At 45.7% G+C, this 19736-nt stretch overlaps 1 protein-coding gene across 3 annotated transcripts in view; it reads left to right on the top strand.

Annotated features, from left to right (window-relative positions):
* Nucleotides 1–19503, top strand: part of ttc28 (tetratricopeptide repeat domain 28) — a 165393-nt gene extending 145890 nt beyond the window's left edge. For 2 of the 3 annotated variants that reach the window (XM_056418770.1, XM_056418773.1), the window contains 16 exons: nt 2404–2513; nt 5147–5276; nt 5352–5570; nt 7683–7842; nt 9478–9618; nt 12384–12528; nt 12640–12819; nt 13003–13547; nt 13851–14098; nt 14203–14327; nt 14420–14651; nt 14867–14943; nt 15883–15906; nt 16657–16786; nt 16901–17008; nt 17167–19503. In XM_056418770.1, coding sequence (XP_056274745.1) covers nt 2404–2513; nt 5147–5276; nt 5352–5570; nt 7683–7842; nt 9478–9618; nt 12384–12528; nt 12640–12819; nt 13003–13547; nt 13851–14098; nt 14203–14327; nt 14420–14651; nt 14867–14943; nt 15883–15906; nt 16657–16786; nt 16901–17008; nt 17167–18770 — 4178 coding nt within the window. In that variant the 3' untranslated portion in view covers nt 18771–19503. The remainder of the gene's footprint in view (nt 1–2403; nt 2514–5146; nt 5277–5351; nt 5571–7682; nt 7843–9477; nt 9619–12383; nt 12529–12639; nt 12820–13002; nt 13548–13850; nt 14099–14202; nt 14328–14419; nt 14652–14866; nt 14944–15882; nt 15907–16656; nt 16787–16900; nt 17009–17166) is intronic. The other variant, XM_056418771.1, reaches the window with a different exon arrangement.
* The last annotated feature ends 233 nt before the right edge of the window (nt 19504–19736 follow it).

The following is a 19736-nucleotide window of genomic DNA, read 5'->3' as shown; positions in this document are numbered from 1 at the left end:
GGTTAGTGTCACGGTGTGAAATGTCTGAACCTCTTATCATCATATTGTGGACCCCTATCCGTTTTCAATTTAAATTGTTATGTTATAAATCTTGAATGTTGGTTGCTGTTCAAATGACAGTAGGGGTTTGACTGGTGGCATACTGAGCTGCTGCTATACGTTTGTGCTTTCATCATGTGTAGCTCTTTGTGGCTTTTGTATTTCTCGTTTTATTCCCTATTTCTTTGGCTTGAAAGAAAAAAAATCTTTCAATTCAACATCTGAAAAAGGGAAGAAATGATTGACCTGACCCTGCATTATGTTATGTTGTATCCATTATTTTATGTAAGATGAATTTGGTGGGGGGGGGGGGTCACAGTCCCCAACTTGCTTCATATTTATTCTACATGTCAGAGGTCTGTGGGATTTTTGTGGAAACGAGGGAGTCACACTAGTGAGAGTTCGTATTCTCAAAGTGTCGCAAGAAACATTGTTTAAGGTATACTACGCGTACTGTAAATGACATGCAGTTCTTTTTCACATGTGGTCATGATGAAAGAGTACTGAGTTGTCATGAGTACGCGACTGGCGGGGTAGTTTCTGTTTCGGTTCTACCGCGCATGAGATGTTGTCCCCTTCTCCCAACGCGCATGCATGTGGCGTCTGCACATAGAGCTTGTGTCTCAAGCCCGAGGTGCGTGGGCCTCGGGGCCTGCAGAAAATCTCTCACCCGGCTGTCAAGCCGCCTTTAAAGTGTTCTCTAGTTGCTCTTCAGGGTGCAGCCAGCCACGGCCTCATCCTCGTGTCAGCCGCTGCTACGTGACTGTGCCTGCGGGGCGCACCAAAGGCACGCGCGGTGACAGTGACAGACACCGAAAGATACAGGGAGGAGGAACAGAGGGAATAAGATAGTTATGGAAAAATGGAGAGAAAGACAGAGATCGGTCATAATTCAGATGTTTAATTTCACTGTCAACTGGAGAATAAAGAAAACATAGAGTTGGTTGACATTTCAGCTTGATCGTAAAAAACGATCACAGTGCGGCTCCGAGGAAAAAAAGGTGTTTGTGTGTGTGTGTGTGTGTGTGTGTGTGTGTGTGTGTATGCGTGCAGATGAAAGGATCAGAGATAGCGTTGAGATGAGTGAGGGGTGAGACTGTCAGAGAATGAAAAGGATCATTTAGATCCGTTTCCTCTCACTTGCTCCAGCGCCTAATGAGCCCTAAGCAGTGCCGAGTTCCCGCAAGCACTGCCTCCACATTCAAGATGAAACGGGTAGAGAGAGCACAGGGGGGGCCAGAGATGAGAAAATGAATACGAGCGAGGGAGAGAGGAGCACAGCAGATGCATGGGGGAAGAGGCCAGGCAGGCAGAGCGAGGGTGTGTGGAGAGATAAGGCGAGAGAGGAGACCGTTTCAGGCTTCAAAGCCTGCCGACCAACGTGGCCGTGGAGGAGTCGTGAAGTCTATGGTTGCGGGAGGAATAGGCTGGCGGTTTCAGGTCACGCTCTCTCTTCCTGGCTTATCTGGTCTAGCCACAGACTGTTTTCCAGGAATGCAGAGGAAAGCAGACTCGGATGAGGGTGGCGTGGCCCATTTTCTTCTCTTTTTGACCAAAAGCATGTTTAGACCCCTCCATGGCACCACCGAGGAGAGGGAAACACAGAGCCGTGTTAAGTGAGACTGTGCATGAGCCATAGCCTTATTGCATACTGCTTGCTGTGCATTTAGCACCTTGTGGTTGATATGTGGCCCAGCAGCTGTCGTTTTTTTTTTGTCATCATTGTCCTCTGTGGAGTGGCATTTTCATCTCAGTAATTGGGCAGAACCAAGCACTGGGCAGGTAGACTGAGGACGCATGCAAAGATGTGACATACGCCTCACTGCTTGAGGGATTTGAAGTGAAAAACAAACTGCATGCTTGCCAGGTGATCTGACACTGAACACACACACCAAGAGCCACACACACACACACACACACACACACACATACATGCACATTATCCTCCGACTTCCAAACAACTCTGAGTGTATCACAGTTAAATAGTCTTTGCTCTCTAAGTTTGCACATAGTCTATTATTAGCTCATCAATGCGTTTGCAAATATTTGGCGACGTCTTATTGATGTTGTGTGGCTTCTTTTATGCAAGCATTAAACGTGTGTTTGCTCAGCCAGTCGATGACTAGCATTGATTACTATGCGGTGCGATTAGTTCTCTAGCGTTATTCCTCTCTGGCAGAGCATGTGTCTGTGAGCATTATCTTACAACTGAGGCCAAATATCCAAACCTGTTTGCTATCCGAACATCAGCACCACGCTACGCTTACATGTGTTCCTCTGAGAGATGCCTAAAAGTCTGCCTGCTTTGAATAATGTTGACTCTCCTCTCTCTCATCTGCTCCCATGTTCCTCCCCTTCTGACAGGCCTGCGGCTTGCAGAGCAGCTGGCTCGGCGTGAGGACGAGGCAAAGATCTGCCATCGTCTTGGGCTCTCTCTGTGGGCCAGTGGGAATCTGGAGGAGGCCCAACATCAGGTAAAGCATCGCCTTCCTCGTCTCCTCTCCTCCATCTGGCCTCCTTCCAGACAATCCAGTACCCCTTGTCGAGAAAACTGACCTTTCAAGAAGCACACATCTGTTGGTCGGGAAATTATACAAACGAAAGAGGGAAGTGCCCAAAGACCTGGTGAAATATACGTTTTCACGAATGAAAAAAAAGAGAAGAAAAAGAAGGGTTGGCTATTGGCAATATGTCGGGGCCTGTGTTGAGCTGGTCAATGCTGTCATCTGAGCAGACAGGCGACAGATGACTGAAGATTTGTGTTGTATTTATGTGCATGGTCTCAGGAGTCCCAAACCTCTGCATCAGATACACACTCACTGCCCATCTGGCAAGCATGGAATATCCCCTTAACTTCTCTCTTTACAGTCTATCCACACACCCCAGCTCAAGAGTTTTTGGGTCTCACCTTGTGTGTCCACATATGAGTCTGTAAACGGTCAGCCAACAGCACTGGCTGTCACGTGTGTCTGTAGGGATGTTTTTCAGCTGCTTTCATTTTGAAAATCTAGTCCAAAACATTTGTGTTATGATACACGCAGACGACGTGCATCCATGTGAGCCAGATAGCTTTTTTTTCCCTTTCAAAACGTAACTTTGTCTGCTTGCAATTATCTGCAACAAGAGTTGGAAAAGAAGGACTGGACCAAGGTGGTAACTAGAGCAGAGGCTCGTGAGTCATGTTGAGGAATTTATGTTCAATTAAAGCTGAATATTATTCTCCCAAGCCCATGCAAAATATTTTCCACTGCATTTTTCCTATCCAGTTTAATGCTTGACCTTAAGGCCTTACAAGTGCATAATAACATTGTGTTGTCTTTGTTGCGACATACAGAGATCCAGTGCTTTGCCCACATGTACTTCAGCAATGCTTACACGTCCCCCCCCCCCCCCCCTCATGTCAGCTTGGAGCCCCCGGGGTGAATTTGTGGTGGGAAAGAACAATGTTGTCCTCAGAGTACACTTCAAATGATTATTCATGAGCCAGCCTGTTGCGACACATGACCTTAGTAAATACCCTGACCCACTTCAAACCTCATTTGTGGAGGCTTGTCTTGAAATTCATAGAGCATCCATTGCTGATGAATCAGGGAACTTGACCTCATGTTCCTCATTCTCTATATATTTAAACCCAATTGTCGTTCAACAGCGTAGCTGTGATCTCGGCGTTCACCTTGACTTGTTCTGATTCTAATCAGCCGTTTCAACAGCACATGCTCCCTCTGAGAAATGCTCACATTCATATCTATGGAGGAATTAATTATTACATCGTGCAGTGGCCTTCTGTAGATCTCCTTTTTTATTTACAGTTGAGATAATCTGACGGAATGAGAGTTTACGGTACGTCTGTATCAAGCTCCGTGTGACATTGACATTCACTTAACATGTCAGATAAAAGCCATGTTAATGTCAGTGATGGAAAAAACATGCAAGTGTTATGAATACATATGCAGCTGAAGAATGTAGCAGGTTTTACCTGTACGGCGGCCGAGCCAAGTCACTGCAGACGAAGCACATTTGGGATTTTTTTCCCCTTACATCTGTGCCAGGAGGGGTCAGGCCAGGGGAAAGGCGCTGGGAGAAATGAGTTTAACTCTTAAAGGGATGTCTGCAAGCCTCACAGATTAAACTAGCACTGCAGAAATCCGTCCTCAGTCCTATCAGCTGGAGACTCGCAGCTCCGTCTACGAGCACTTATGCAGCAGAGCGCTCTGATTCAACGCTGATCCCAACTCTCGCCATCCACTCCCTCTGACACACTTTTCCTGCATGACCTTGGGATATGCCAGACTAGCAACCGCGTGCGCACGAGAATCGCACGCGTTTTTTCTCTTTCTTTCTCTTACCCGACCCCGCAGTGCTGATGGAATCCATTTCATCTCACACACAGCCTTTTGTTATGAGCTGTGGTCAAGCAGTGTGCGCCGAGTGCTTTACCCTCTCTGCTGGCCCAGGACTCCCAGAGAGCGGCTCTGTAGCAGTCCCACTCACCTTACAGGGCGGCCATAGGCACAGACATAGGAAATCAATAACGACTGCCATGAATCAGCACTCCTGGCTAGCTCCACTTGGATATTGTGCAATACTCTGTCGCCCCATCTCTATTGTCTCTCCTCGGCTCCATCCGATGTCTGGCACTGGATGGAGAGCTCTAATAACACCGACGGGCCTTCTGTCCGTCCGAGATACCCCGGTCATGGTTTAGCTTCTCATTGCCCTTTCCCATGTCCAGACAAATAAGAGCTGAAGAGAGGTTTACTTTTGTTCATTGGTGATTTATCAAGCTACATTACAGAGCCTTCTGGAGTTGAGAAGGTCTCATTAGTGGTGACCGGTTGAGGTGGGATGGTGCCATCTAGCGGCCACAATTATTCTCTCACCAATCAATCTTCTCTTCCAATCAAACACGCACGAAGCAGATTATTTGTTGGACATTTTTATCCATAGTGTCTTAGTGTAGCATGACTAAATGATAGCGCGGGTCAACACAGTAGGAATCAAACCTATAACAGCCCTCAATAGTCAGACATAAAGAGTGATCATATTATTACACTTTTTAAGGAAATAAGCCGAGACTGTTTGAAAACCCCTCGCTGTTCATCCTCAGCTCTACCGGGCGTCTGCACTGTTTGAGACCATCCGCCATGAAGCCCAGCACAGCACAGACTATAAACTCTCCCTGTTTGATCTGCAAACCTCCTGCTACCAGGCTCTCCAAAGGGTCCTCGTCAGCCTCGGTATGTCCTCAGACACTTCTCATCGCGTCACCACTTGACTTTGTTGCAGCATGTACTGATTAACCGTCATTACAGGCCACCATGACGAGGCTCTGGCTGTGGCAGAGCGGGGTCGTACGCGAGCCTTCGCTGACCTCCTGGTGGAGCGGCAGACGGGCCAGCAGGACTCGGACCCCTACACCCCGGTTACGGTGGAGCACATCTTGGACACGGTCAACAGCCAGAGAGCCTTGGTGCTTTATTTCTCCATGGCTGCTGGCTACCTGTACAGCTGGCTGCTGGCTCCAGGAGCAGGTAAAGACTGACTTTCTGCTTGGGCGACTGCTCTCATTGAAAATTGAAATACTATCATGTCTTCTTCTTCTTCTTCTTCTTTTCGGTTATTTTTTCTGGTGTCAGGCACCATATAAACTCTGTATCGCATTCCTGAGTAGGTTTCCAGTTTTTACTTTTTACTTAGGTAAAATAAATTGTGCCGTTTGGTGACACTATGATGGAAAACTTTACACTTTAGCCAATAACTCGTGTTGTTCTTGTTTTTCTCACGGTCCTTTTTTCAGCACTTTTAAGCAACAAGGTTTTCTGCAATTTTGTTCGTATTTCACCTCCAAAGTTGTTTCTGTGAAATATTATACCTAGCATCTACTCTTGTAATATATGCAGAGATTTTTTTTGTTTTAAAGAAAGAAAAGAATTGTATGTATGTGTGTATATATATATATATGTGTGTATATATGTATGTATATATATATATGTATGTATATATATGTATGTATATGTATGTATATATATATGTATGTATATGTATATATATATATATATGTATGTATATATGTATATATATATATATGTATATGTATATATATCAATATAAATAATAGTTATTTGATGAATGCTAGATGCTAAAGCCATCACATGCCATGTAATTTTAAGGATGGACCAACATATTAACACATTGTAACATACTGTAAATATATAGACATAAAAAGCTCAGATCTAGTCTGTCTGTATTGGAGCAGCTCTCTTGTCCATAGTTTAAATATATAACAGCTATCCAGGTAAATACATGTACACAAAAATAAACGCACACACTTGTTCTAATCAAAGTGGAAAGAAAGCCTTGTGGCTGTAGCTTGTTTTCAGCTGCAGGGGTAAGAAGGCAAGCTATAACACCAAGTGGCAGTGCCACCTGCCACTTGGTGTGAGGATGTGCCCCCTGCTATGCTTCTCACCCCAGAAGGCATCTGCCAATGAACCGTGCTTATTAAAAGCGACACAGCCAAACAACATCGGAAACATCTTCGCACATGCCAACAGGAAGGCACTTCAAAAACATCGTATATCTCTCTATGTTCATCCTGTCTCTTCTGTTTTTGTTTCTTGTATTCTGATTTTCCCGTGGTATTGCTGTGCTTTTGCACTTCTTTGTATACTTCTCAATTTCTATCTCTTGTGTTGACACACTGAGTAACAACACAGGCAGAGGGATTAAGATGCAGCTTGTTGATATGACTTGTGAAATTCAGGTTTCAAAGAGAACAGGCAACGCTACCGGTGAACTACGCTGCATGTCACACAACTCCTCTAGCTACCACACGGTTAGCTGTCCGTTGGCTCTCATCCGCTCTCTGCTGTAAAGAGTGTAAATGAGTCATGACCCATGTCCCATGTCACCAGCCTGAACATGTGATGGAATCCAGCTCCCAGGTGAACTTGACCCCCAGCACTAGTCATAGGGAGAGGAGGAACACTACAGGGACCAGTAAAGATCTTCAAAGTGTTGAATATTACCCGAGGCTAAGAGGGAACCACTTTCTCACTAATCGCCTGTCTGTCACTTCCTGGCATTCCCCGCCATCCAGCTGGCACACAAACATGGCCTCCTCTAAAGAGTCTGCAGTCAATACAAAGGGCTAGTATGGTTCTAATTACTCCAGTAGAGAACATGCTGTCACATTTTATAGACCTGAATCACATATACTATCCATTCAATGCATTTGACGCATTTTATACAAAATATACATGCAGGCACATCCACTTATCACACACACATGCACACACACACCACACACAGCTCCCAGTGTGCTCTTCCCCGCCTCATTCTGATGCTTGGAACTCTGAGCTCTCATGGCGGGCGGCAGATGGCACAGGCAGCCTACTCCTATCTTTTATTGAACATTATTTGTTTTATTTATTTTGCTCAACAGATGCACTACTGCACGTGGCCTCACTCACAGCTTTCAGTTGAAACCATCCAATATTCCCTCCTGTCATGAGCAAGTAATGCACACGTATAAGTAAATAAAAGAGGCGTTTGATTTGTTTTCTGTTTTTCTTTTTTTACTTTTCACTTTGTGAAAACCTCAAAGCAGCCATTCACGTTTGCCTTCTCTCCTTTCTCAACAGGCATCCTGAAGTTTCATGAGGTGTACCTAGGCGAGGGCATGTCAGAAGGAGGGTCAGATTTCCAGGAGGGAAGTGTCAGCGGGATGGCCGGCGGCTCGTCATTGGAGCAGCACATTGCCAGCGCCCGTGAGGCTCTGGGAGTCGAGTCGTATTACAGCAGGTGAGATGTTCGCAGCAGTCAAAATGAAATGAAAATTAATCTTGTCAGTTTGTTAGCTCATCATCCAGATTATACTAATAACAAGACATACTCATGTGGGAGTATTTGATACACTGTTGCTGATATCTAATCTAAATTTTAAAAAAATTCAAATTTGCTGCCATCGCCGATGTAAATAACTCCGTAGACCATAAATCTGTACCCAACCTGTTCTTTGTTGTTGTTGTTGTTGTTTTCCTGAGTAAGGGTAGCACTTATGGCTCAGCACACAACGAAGAAAACCCACACACATACACTTTGTTGACAAAATAATTAAGGAGACAGTGTGTGTGTGTGTGTGTGTGCGTGTAAAAACAGTGTTAGTCTGCCCCATTGCACCCTTTGATGAGAGGCCGCCACGACCTTCCCGAAAGTACTCCACTCTCTCTCTCCAGTGGGAATAACTGAGATGGAATAATGGCTCTGTGGCCGGCCTATTGAACCTAACAAACCTGGCAAGGAAAGGAATAGAAAATGAGGTTTCCTGAGAATCTAAGAAAGAATGAGAAGAAAGTTAAGATGCAGTGATGAAATCGATGTTGTAAACCTCAAAGAATGAGAACCTGGTGGTTGAAGACCAGAACAGGTAACAAGGACTGCAGCCAGAGGGACTCGCCACCCATTGACTTCAGTGTGTCTCCACCACATTTGACTGTGGCTTCGTTCTCTCGTTGGGGTTTGATCCATAGAGGCCAGCTGGTCTGCCCAGTGCCAGCCTCCGCCACCCCAGCAGCCTGGCCCTCATGCCCTATTACCAGCTCATTTACTACCCAATGGGAAGCTGCACACACACCACTGCGCCTGGATGGGCACAATATGACACCACTTACCAGCCCATTTATTCTCCAGAGTGAAAAAAATAACTCTGAAATGAGTGAAGAGGGGAAATGAATGAGGGAGAGCATATGCTTTCGAAAGAAAGGGTAATGCAGAGAGGAAGGAAGGATGCAGCCCTGATGACAGCAGAAATACATGTTTTAGCAAATGGATACTTTTGTACTCTCATCTTTCAAAACTGCATGTGTATTCTCCATCCAACATTTCTTCAGTCCACAAAGGTCTGTCAGTGTGTACACCCCGGGTGATTGAATCTCAAATGAGACGCATGCTGCAAGGATTTCACAACGTGGTGGTGGTGGTAGTGGGAGCACAAGATGATGAGACATCCCATGGTGCAAGTTCAGTCTCAGCTACCATAAGAACAAGAAGCTGACATGGGAGTTACATGATGGAGGTGCATCAGAGGAGAGGTTCAGGCATGAAGGGAGAGATGGGGGGGGGGGGGGTTGCAGAGGGAGTGATTGTGGTGTGAGGATGGTGGGTGACTCCCCTCTGACTAGATCAGCATCACCAGCATTATAATGAAAGGATTTAACTCTGCTTACCGTCAGAGTGTTGGACCGAGCCTGGGAAATTAGGCCAAGTGTGTGTGGGATGAACAATGTGTGTTTCTGGCAAATCAGGAGTGTGTGTAGTTGACTTATCCGCTGAGAAACGATGTAAGTCTGGGTATTGTCTACTTTGCTCAAGTGCCTTTTCCTGCCAACATTTCAGCAGCCGTACATGTCTCTCACTCTCTCTCTCTTTCTCTTTCAGAGGATGTTCGAGCAGCGAGACAGAGAGTGAGGCCGGAGATTTGTTGGACCAACAATTTGAGGAGCTCAACAACAAGCTTAACTCCGTCACTGATCCAACCGGCTTCCTTCGCATGGTGTCCAGAAACAACCTGTTCAACAGGTAGGAGGTTTTGACAAATAACCTGGACGTTCCTACACCCCGACTGTGAGACGGGCTTAATCAACAAGCGCTACTTAAGACTCACTTTTCCACCAAAAATCTGCCTGGATAAGGAGATTCATGGGTATTGTGGCTCATCTGAGAAAGGAGTCTTTTCTCTCCATTGTTCAGCCAGCACACAGGCAGCAATCCTCCTTATTAAAATGACGAGTAGAGCAGAGCCAAGCTGCTAAAGCCCTTATCATCTGCCTGCTCCGATGGGGCCTTGTTGTGCGTGTGCGTGTGCGTGTGTGCGTGTGCGTGCCTGCCTGCAGGCTCCAGACACCGATGTGGTTTTAAGATGTTTGCCCTGTCTCTGTTTGTTTGTTGTGCACATTTGTGACTGGATATTTCAGTAAGTCTGCCAGTGGGTTGTTGAGAATATTATTTAATGATATGCAGCAAAGTATTTGTTTCCTTTGTGCTGATTGATTATATATATCAATAGCGTGTGCGCATATATATGTGTGTGCCTGGTCATATTTCCTTGTCTTCTTCCACAGTTGAGCTGCTCTTTGAGGAGAGGGTAATTCCAGCTTTAATTGAGTCTCTGTGCTCATTAAGCCCCTTTAATGGGCTGCCGGTAATAATTCGCTCATTCTTTTGGCCCTCAAAAACTGAATTTTGTATTTATTATTTATTTCAGACGCCAAGTTCCATATAAAATAACAGACATACAACTATAAAAAAGAGAGAAAACAAGAAGATACAACATACATAATACAGTTCATTAAAAAGTATGAAGACTTTTGTGCCAATGTCGTCGAATTATAAAGCTCCTCATCCTTAGGAGCCTATTGCTATCACAATGTTAAAGCAAGAGGAAATTAAGAAGACCTCATTGTCATTTCAAGTCCTCTATCCTGGGGTTTGATGTCAGATATTGTCCATGTATGTGCTTTTCAAGGGTTCTCTTTGACTTCACTTCCCCTGACAATTTTCCCTAATGTTAAGATTTAAGTTGCTATTACTGGTATGAAAATCTCAGTATTTCCACAATTACTCTCAAGAGAAAGGAGAAAAATATAATGAACTCTATTAAATAACATTTAAATCAAAACACATGAACAACATAGTCATATTAAAAGATCAGTGCTTCTTGATGTGATATTTTCATGGTATTGTCATTGATTGGCCTACTTTAATGCGGAGATCTAATCTTTACCAGGGAGCTTGGAATTATTACCATGGGAAGGAGAGAATAAAAGTCTCCTTGTGTTTAATCCCCTCAGCGTGTGATTGAATACGTTTTATGCTCAAGGATAGCAGAAAGAGATTGTTTGAAGATCTTGATGAAGTTGTCAGTAAAGAAGCAGAAACAGGATGTCTGCATCAAAAGAGATGAGTGGCCACTTGCAATAATTCCAAAATTATTTCAGTATAAAAAGCTTAACGTTTGTGTAATATTGGCTAAATTGTCCAGCCTTGTATCACCACTCAGATCACACTTGAAGGCATGTCTTTCAGCTGGAGCCCAAAATAGACCACGGCTGAATGCGATTCTAGCCTCTCTTGGTCTTTTCTTTACGTTGTTTTCCTCTTGAAACTCGCCTTCTCTTGGCTTTTTCCTTTGCTTCCTCTCTCATTCTTCCTGCCAGGTTAACAAACGATTGTTTGCTTTCCCGTGGAGGCTCATGCCAAGGCCGAGGAGAGAGACAGAGTGTTGGGAGGCTGGAGGGGAGCCAGTGGCCAGGGGCTAACAGAAGGGCAGGATAGATGTCTGTTGGCTGGGGCCTGGAGGAAATTGTGGCTGGTGGAACAGATGGAGAGGAGTGACAAGTGTGGCCATAAAGCTCGACCCTGTGTGCCTACAGCACCAAACGGCTTTTAACCCCACGGCCACCATTAGCACAGTTCTCAGTATGTTGTGTGTCTCTGACTGAGGAGGGAGCTGCCACCCCCGTCAAACAGCTGACATGCCTCAAACATACAGGGCCCTTACCGTACTTCTGTCAGTACTGCACAATACTCATTGGCAGTGGATTGAAGACACTCAAATCTCATTTTACAACAACCCACTTGAGTTTTGATTGTATGTAGAGTAAAGATGAAATGAGCCCCTCTCTCCGCCTCCTCCAGTGGGGATTCTGGCAAACTGATTGCGACTTGTATTGCTGTAAGGCACTTCCGTAAACACAGCACACTACTGCCATCTAGTGGAACCGTTCATTGCCTCCCTTCATCTGCACGATACTCTCTCGGATTTAGATCTGACAGTGAGCATGTTAGAAAAGGCAAGATGGGCCTCTCACATCGAGAATATTGGATCACTCTCTTCCGCTGCAGCTTTGTAGTGCGACCGCTCCGACTCACAGAAACTGCCGTGGCTGAGTTTGCGTCTCGCCTGAGTCGTGTCTGATGTAACAATATGCAGCAAGTTGGACATGGAGCTCGTCAGCCACGTTTCCAACTCATACGCAGAGCACTGAGACTGCAGCAGGATGCTTTTGATGTGAAACCCTTGTCGACATGCAGAGCCTTTACATAGATTTTTTAAAATGGTATAGTCTCATCACACACTATATATTTAAAATATCACACAGCATTTTCGATTACAAATCTTCTGTTGACCTTAATACTACAGAAGCTGTTTTAGTTTGTAGGACTAACTGTGCACTCACTGGAGCTTACGGTAAATGCATGGTGTGGCGAACTGCCTTGGGTCTGCAGCATAAAAGTAAGAGGTCCTCAATTAAAACAGCATTACTTTGTATTTGTTTGTGCAGGAGTTGCCAGAGTATGACCAGCCTGTTTAGTAACACCATGTCACCTGCCAAAGACGGTAACTCTTCCATGCCTCGCCGCTCCAGCAACCTCGGAAAGCCTCCACTTCGGGCACTTTATGATTTGCTCATTGCGCCTATGGAGGGGGTGAGTGATCATTATATGGTTCAATGACTGCCTATTGATGTAGTTTATGGTCGAGAGACTAGTAATTCTGATAAATCCGAGTATTTTCACGCTAATCCTTTTATCTGACAGGGCTTGATGCACTCGAGTGGGCCAGTTGGCAGACACAGACAGCTGGTGATGGTGCTGGAGGGAGAACTGTACCTCATTCCCTTCGCCCTGCTGAAAGGAAGCTCTTCTAATGAATACCTGTATGAGCGCTTCAGCCTCATTGCTGTCCCCTCCATCCACGGCCTTGGATCCAGTGCAAAGGTTGACCTTCTCTTTCAGATGATTGAATAATGTTGCAATGCTTTCATTTGAAACTCTTATATACAACCGATGATGACTTGGCCGCACATTCTAATTGTTCAGGATCCTGTGACGTCATCGTATTGATCTACTATCCTTAGATTACCAAAGGTAGAATGTAACCTTTGTTTTTTGTGATCCTAGGCTCACCCCCGGCGCACCGGTCTAGCTCCATGTGGCGGTGTCTCAATGGCAGCAGTGGTGGGGAACCCCCGACTGCCCTCGCCTGTGATGGACCGCTGGCTGTGGGGACCCATGCCCTCTGCAGAGGAGGAGGCTCTAATGGTGGCTGAGCTGCTGGGCTGTCAACCCCTGGCCGGCCCTGATGCCACCAAAGAAAGGGTGATAAGTGCCCTTACACAGGCCGAGTGTGCCCACTTTGCCACACACATTTCCTGGAAATTGGCAGCTCTGGTGCTCACCCCAAACCCTGAAAGTGTGCCTGGTAGGGCTAGTGCCAGTGCGGGAGTCGGAACAGTGGGGAGAGGTGCAGGGGGGAGGCGAGGCAGTAGTGGTCGAGGCATGAAGGGCTCCACTGGAAGTGGCTACACCATCCCAGAGTCTCTCCACATGCAGGATGACATCAGTGACATGGAGAGCATCTGTGACAGTCCGCCCCTGCAGGAGTTCTTGCTCACAGCTGCAGATATATTGGATCTGAGGTTGCCTGTCAAGCTGGTGGTGCTCGGGTAGGTTGGCTGGTGATGGGTTATGTCCTGACATTTTACGTTACCTTTTTTAAGTTATATGGCAGTAATTATGTGATTTTACGTCCAAACCTACGATCATATTAATCCCACTGTAGATGTGAATTGAGGTTTGATTTTCGGACATGAAAGGCATTACGGACAGCACAGTACTAAAACAGAGTTATTAATGTTACTGATGAGAATGGAATAGCATAGCCTTAGAAAGATAATAAAGGGCAAATAAGGCTTGAAAAGATGTGCTTTCAAATGATATGATGTGCGTGTGTGTCGTGTTGGCTGCAGGTCGTACCAGGAGTCCAGCAGCAAAGTGACAGCAGATGGTGTTGTGGGATTGACCACGGCCTTCCTGGCTGCTGGTGCTCAGTGTGCTCTTGTGTCCTTGTGGCCTGTCCCTGTCGCAGCCTCCAAAGTGTTTATCCATGCCTTCTACACTGCCCTGCTCAACGGAACCAAGACTAGCGCAGCACTGGCAGATGCCATGAAGACTGTCCAGAGCAGCAAGCAGTACTCGCACCCCTCCAACTGGGCAGGTTAGAGATGATATTCGCTTTTGTGTTGATTCTACATTCCCAAAATACAAAGAGATGATCCTGTAATGGAGCTCCATTAATCACATTTTTTTTCTTCCTTTCAGGATACATACTGATTGGGAATGATGTGAAGCTTAACAGCCCATCTTCCCTGGTTGGCCAAGCTTTGGCAGAGATTCTACAGTATCCGGATCGAGCGCGGGATGCTCTCAGAGTTTTACTCCACCTGGTGAGACATGGACACTCGCACACAACGACCAACTTACTCAACAAAATATCTCAACCAAAAACACTTATGCTGGACTTCACTCGCACCTACAGGTGGAGAAGTCTCTTCAGAGGATACAGAACGGCCAGCGTAACTCCATGTATACATCCCAGCAAAGTGTGGAGAACAAGGTGGGGGGGGTCCCTGGCTGGCAGGCCCTGTTGACAGCTGTGGGCTTCCGTCTGGACTCTGTGGGCACCGGTATGCCTTCTGCAGTCTTCTTTCCCACTGCTGATCCTGGAGACCGACTTCAGCAGTGCAGCACCACTTTACAATCACTACTGGGTATGCACCTAAGCACCTGTGGAGTGTTTCACTGAATGGGTGGTTGTGTGTGTTGTACGATTATGTTTAACATTTTCCACAACGTTCTGGCCGCTGTGTTTGTAACATTTCATATCACTTCAATCCACAGATCACCTGTTTAGTTGTAGTTTGGAGTATAAAGAGTGTGCCTTGTGTTTAATTAATGAGGATTTTCCTTTGATCCCATCCCTCAGGTCTGCCGCCGCCAGCTCTCCAGGCTTTGTGCAAACTCATCACAGCTTCAGAGGCAGGAGAGCAGCTCATCAATCGGGTAGGCCCCCGCAGCTCTGAGCAAGTGCTACTGGATTTTTAAATCTAATGCACGAGATAGAAATTGTTCTTTGGGGCTCAAACAAGATAAGATAAGATAGATAGATATATACTTTATTAATCCCCAAGGGGAAATTAGTTCTCTGCATTTAACCCATCCTTAGTTATTAAGGAGCAGTGGGCTGCAGTGATGCGCCCGGGAAGCAACTGGGGGTTCAGTGCCTTGCTCAAGGACACTTCGACTTGCAACTAATGGGGAGAGCAGGGATCGAACCGACAACCTTGGGGTTGCAGGACGACCCCCTTACCCCACTGAGCTACAGCCGCCCCAAACAACAAACACTATTGATAAAATTCCGTGTTAAACGCTATTGGGACAGTACCTCTCACTTTCACCGACACTTTTATATGCTTATTGTACCATCTTGTTCTCTTGAGAATATCTGGGATATAGTATGTCATGGTGTAACTGAGTTACGTGAAGACGTAACGCTCCGGAAACTCGAGCTGCAGCTTTAATCTGCATTGAAATGCAGCATGGAGGCCTAACTATCAGTACTGCAAGTTCAAAGTCTTAACTACAATCTGAGTTCCTGTTCTCTTGCACCCAAGCATGTGACACCACAGCATTAATCTTACACCTTTATCCCTCTTAACGTGTAACATGTGTTTATCACATGCTTACAGTGTAAGACGATCCAGTTAGTTGGTGATTAGTTTATGTTGCCTCATATTGAAAATTCTGGTCTCAATGCACAAAACATGGGACATGTTCAACCTCATCTGTGTATGCCGATTGCATACAATGATTAAACAACTCTGTTACTTGTTGCTGTTATTCTTCTTGTTGACCTGATCCCTTGTACGCTTTGTATAAGTCCGTTATGCATGCAATTAAAAGCCTATTCTCTCTCCCCTGCCACTAACATGCTGTCTGAAGGCTGTTAAAAATATGGTGGCAATGGTAAGTGTGGCTTCACTACCTGCACTCCATCCCATTCTACCCTTTTGCCCCATTCTCTTTCCTGTCCTGCTAAAGTGAATTTCACCTTCTTGCATAGAGGTCGCATGGCAGTTTGATCATCAGTGTTGTTGTTTTCGTGGCGTTCAGCATAAAGTGTAGCCGGGCAATCATTGACAATGTTCATAATGGTTTCATTAGCAGTCAGATCAAAGGGATTTAGGGTATTAAAGGATTTGCAACACTGGTTCATTGCAGGTCAGAAGAATGTTTACGGGTGGTGTAAGGGATAAAGCTATGATGTAAAAACAAACCTCTCACAGTTATGTAGAATGCAGTGAGCAGGCACGGTTCTACTTTCTGCACAGTTACGTCATGTTGACAAAGGTGGCTCTGTCCCAGGCCAAGTAATCCCAAAACAAAAAATACAAGCGTGATCTCAGGGCCCTTGTAAATCCCCCCCCCCCCCCCCCGAGTACTCACGCATAGGACTCAAACATGTGGAGAAACAGATTCATACTTACTCCAAAAAATATGTTTACAGTAGATCCACATTAGCATGGAAGTATTTAATTTAGTAATTGGGTGATTTATATCTATACGATAGAATCTAAATGGTTTGATCACACAGATTATTTGTACCCATTCATCAAATCTTCAGTGGAATTCACCAGTGTATTTTATTCTTGTACTCATTTCTAACCACTGCTCTGCTATTTTTTCTCTTTGTATCTTCCCCTGCTTCTTCTCCAGCTCCACCAGGTGCTGGTGCAACTCCAGACAGGAGAGAAGGAGCAGGATTTCTCCCTCCTGCCCATCCAGGTGTCCATCAGTGTGCAGCTGTGGAGACTGCCAGGATGCCATGAATTTCTGGCTGCGCTTGGTGAGTCATCTGTTTCCGACAAAAAACTGTCGAACCATCATGCATTGCATGTCTCCCTGTGGACTACAGATTGGTAATTGTACATGTTACAACTGTTGCGCTTTTGTATTCAAGGATTTGACTTATGTGAGGTTGGCCAAGAAGAAGTGGTGCTGAAGACAGGCAAGATAGCCAACCGCCGCACCTTGCACTTTGCTCTCCAGTCTCTGCTGGCACTGTTTGGTAAATATACCCATACGCTAATGTTCATTGTGTTACACATGTTCTTATTATTTGTTCGGTCACCTGACCGGACATTGTAATTATCTCAAATTTGATTTGTTGAAGCTTCGGTCAAACAATCCTGTTGTTTTCATCAAGTATCTCCTTTCTTTGTTCAGACTCCACAGAACTGCCCAAGCGTCTGAGCCTGGATAGCTCCTCTTCCCTTGAGTCGCTGGCTTCAGCCCAGTCTGTGTCCAACCCCCTTTCCATCGGATACTCGAGCCTTCCCTTCTCTCCTCCTGGCCTGGACAGTCAGGCATCAGATGCGATCTCTGTCTATAGCCTCAGTTCTGTAGCCTCCTCCATGAGCTTTGTTTCCAAGTCGGAGTGTGATTTCTTAGGTCATCGGCAGCGCGGTGGGGTCACGGCACACTACTCTATCCACAAACACCCTCATGTTCCTCGCAGTCGCTCCTCTCCTCATGGAGCCGCTGCTGCTGCAGTGGCCGGTGCCCGCGGAGACGATGAGGAATATGAGGGCTTTTCCATTATCAGCAGCGAGCCTCTGGGAAGCCACTGTGACTCCCTGCCCCTGCCACTGGGCCACAGCCAGCGCCACCACCGAGGAGGCAGGGGGGTAGTCGGTGGGTCCAGCACCGGAGCAGGGAGAGGCTACACTGTATCAGTATCGTCTCGGGGCAGTGTCAGCACGCCCACTTCCCCCGTTAAAACATGTCTGGTGGCCAGCCCAAACTCCCCATTCCAGAAGGTTGGTAAGGTGAGCAGCTCAGATACGGGTGAATCTGACCAGTCCAGTACCGAAACGGACAGCACTGTCAAGTCTCAGGAAGAGAAAATTGTCCCTTTGGATCCTCAAGAGCTGGCCCAGAAGATTCTGGAGGAGACTCAGAGCCATCTACGGGCTGTAGGTAGTCTTCAGCGGGCTGGGCCAGAGGGTGCAACAGCTGGAGGAACATCGGCACGGAGCAGCGCCTTCCGTTCTTCTGAAACGAGTGCGTTCAGCCGTCCTAACAGCAGCGCTAGCGGCAGAGCTCAGTCTTCCCCAAGACCCAAACCTCCCTCCCGTTCCTCTTCGCTGCAGAAAATAAGCTCTGGCTACAATAGCCCTGCGATCTCGGAGTCTTCCCAAAAGGACGGCAGCCACCCATCACCCACTCTGGACAGCCATGCACAGTTCAGGTTAAAGTATCCAAGCTCCCCATACAGCGGCCACATCTCTCATTCCCCGAGTGATGTGTCTCCCAGTTCTGGTCACCAGTCCCCGGCTGGTAGCGCTCCATCCCCAGCCCTGTCGTACTCCTCTACAGGCTCTGCCTGCTCTACATCGGCAGATATCCCAGACTTGGACCGGCTAAGAAGAGGAGTCATTGATGAAAAAGTCCAAGCTATCCACAATCTGAAGACCTTTTGGGCTAATGCTGCAGCCCAGCAACATCTAGGTCCTGTCCGAGGCATCCACGGGGCTCCCGGACCCCTTGCGTCTGCCAGTAGAGATGTACTGAGCCTTCTGAACCTCTCTCCACGCCATTGCTCTCCTAATGATACCCAAGACAGCCTGGAGCTGCGAGAGCTGGGGCTGCAATCACTGGATAGGGGCAGCAAGAACAATGGACACCACTGCTCCAACCCTAGAAAAATGGCCCCATCACCGACTATTTCCACAAGGAGTAGCCCTGGTCCTCGTTCTATCCGACTACCTGCTGGGAATGGCTACAAGTTCCTGTCGCCTGGAAGATTTTTCCCTTCCTCTAAATGCTGAGACATTTAAAACAGTCCTATACTTTTATCTATCTATTATTTACTATTGTGTGCGAGTAGGGCACTGTTTGAGGGCCACTGTTGGTCCACCAAGCTTGAGTGACAATGAGAAGGATGTGATTGGTCAGTGGGTGCGATCCTGAAGAGGCACATGAATGCTTTAGAGAGAGTCTTGTCTTTGTGCCCATAACACTGTCAATGGCAATGATAAATACTCAAAGACCTGATACTGTGTTTGTGTGTAACTGTGTGTCAGGTAGATGTAAATGCCATTTGGTATTTTTCTTTGCATTTTGTGTGGGCCAAGATGCAACAGCTACGACTGACTTCCTCCATTCTACTTTTGTTTTTAAATTGAATAATTATTGTTATTATTGTTTGTTATTGTTATTAATATTCTAATTATTCTGTTTTGTAAATTAATTTCAGTGTTTCACAATCAGTATTAAACGTTTTATATTATTAAAAAAGTGAACAAACCTGTACCTTGTAAAGATGGATAGACTGGGGAAAAAAAGATTTAATATTTTTTATTGAAATCAAAAGGGCATTTTGCCTGATTTCATTGTGAATTGAGTGTCTGCTCTGAAGCATGGATTCTCTTGCTATTCAATGTTAAGTACCATGTATGACTTTTTAGCTGATGATTTTTGAGATTAATCATGAAGTTTCATGACAACCATCTGTCATGTATCAGTAAACCGTTTCAATAAAAAAAAAAGACATCATGTTTTCATTCTGGTATTTCTGGCTTTAAATTGTTATGTTATATGGGACCATTGTCTAAGATATATATATTTATATGTTTGTGTGTATATATGTATATGTATGTATATATATATATTATATGTATGTATGTATACAGGACTGTCTCAGAAAATTAGAATATTGTGATAAAGTTCTTTATTTTCTGTAATGCAATTAAAAAAACAAAAATGTCATGCATTCTGGATTCATTACAAATCAA

Source organism: Pseudoliparis swirei, chromosome 7 (assembly GCF_029220125.1).
Source record: "Pseudoliparis swirei isolate HS2019 ecotype Mariana Trench chromosome 7, NWPU_hadal_v1, whole genome shotgun sequence".
NCBI classification, from domain to species: domain Eukaryota; kingdom Metazoa; phylum Chordata; class Actinopteri; order Perciformes; family Liparidae; genus Pseudoliparis; species Pseudoliparis swirei.
This window is presented reverse-complemented; position numbering and strand designations above follow the sequence as displayed.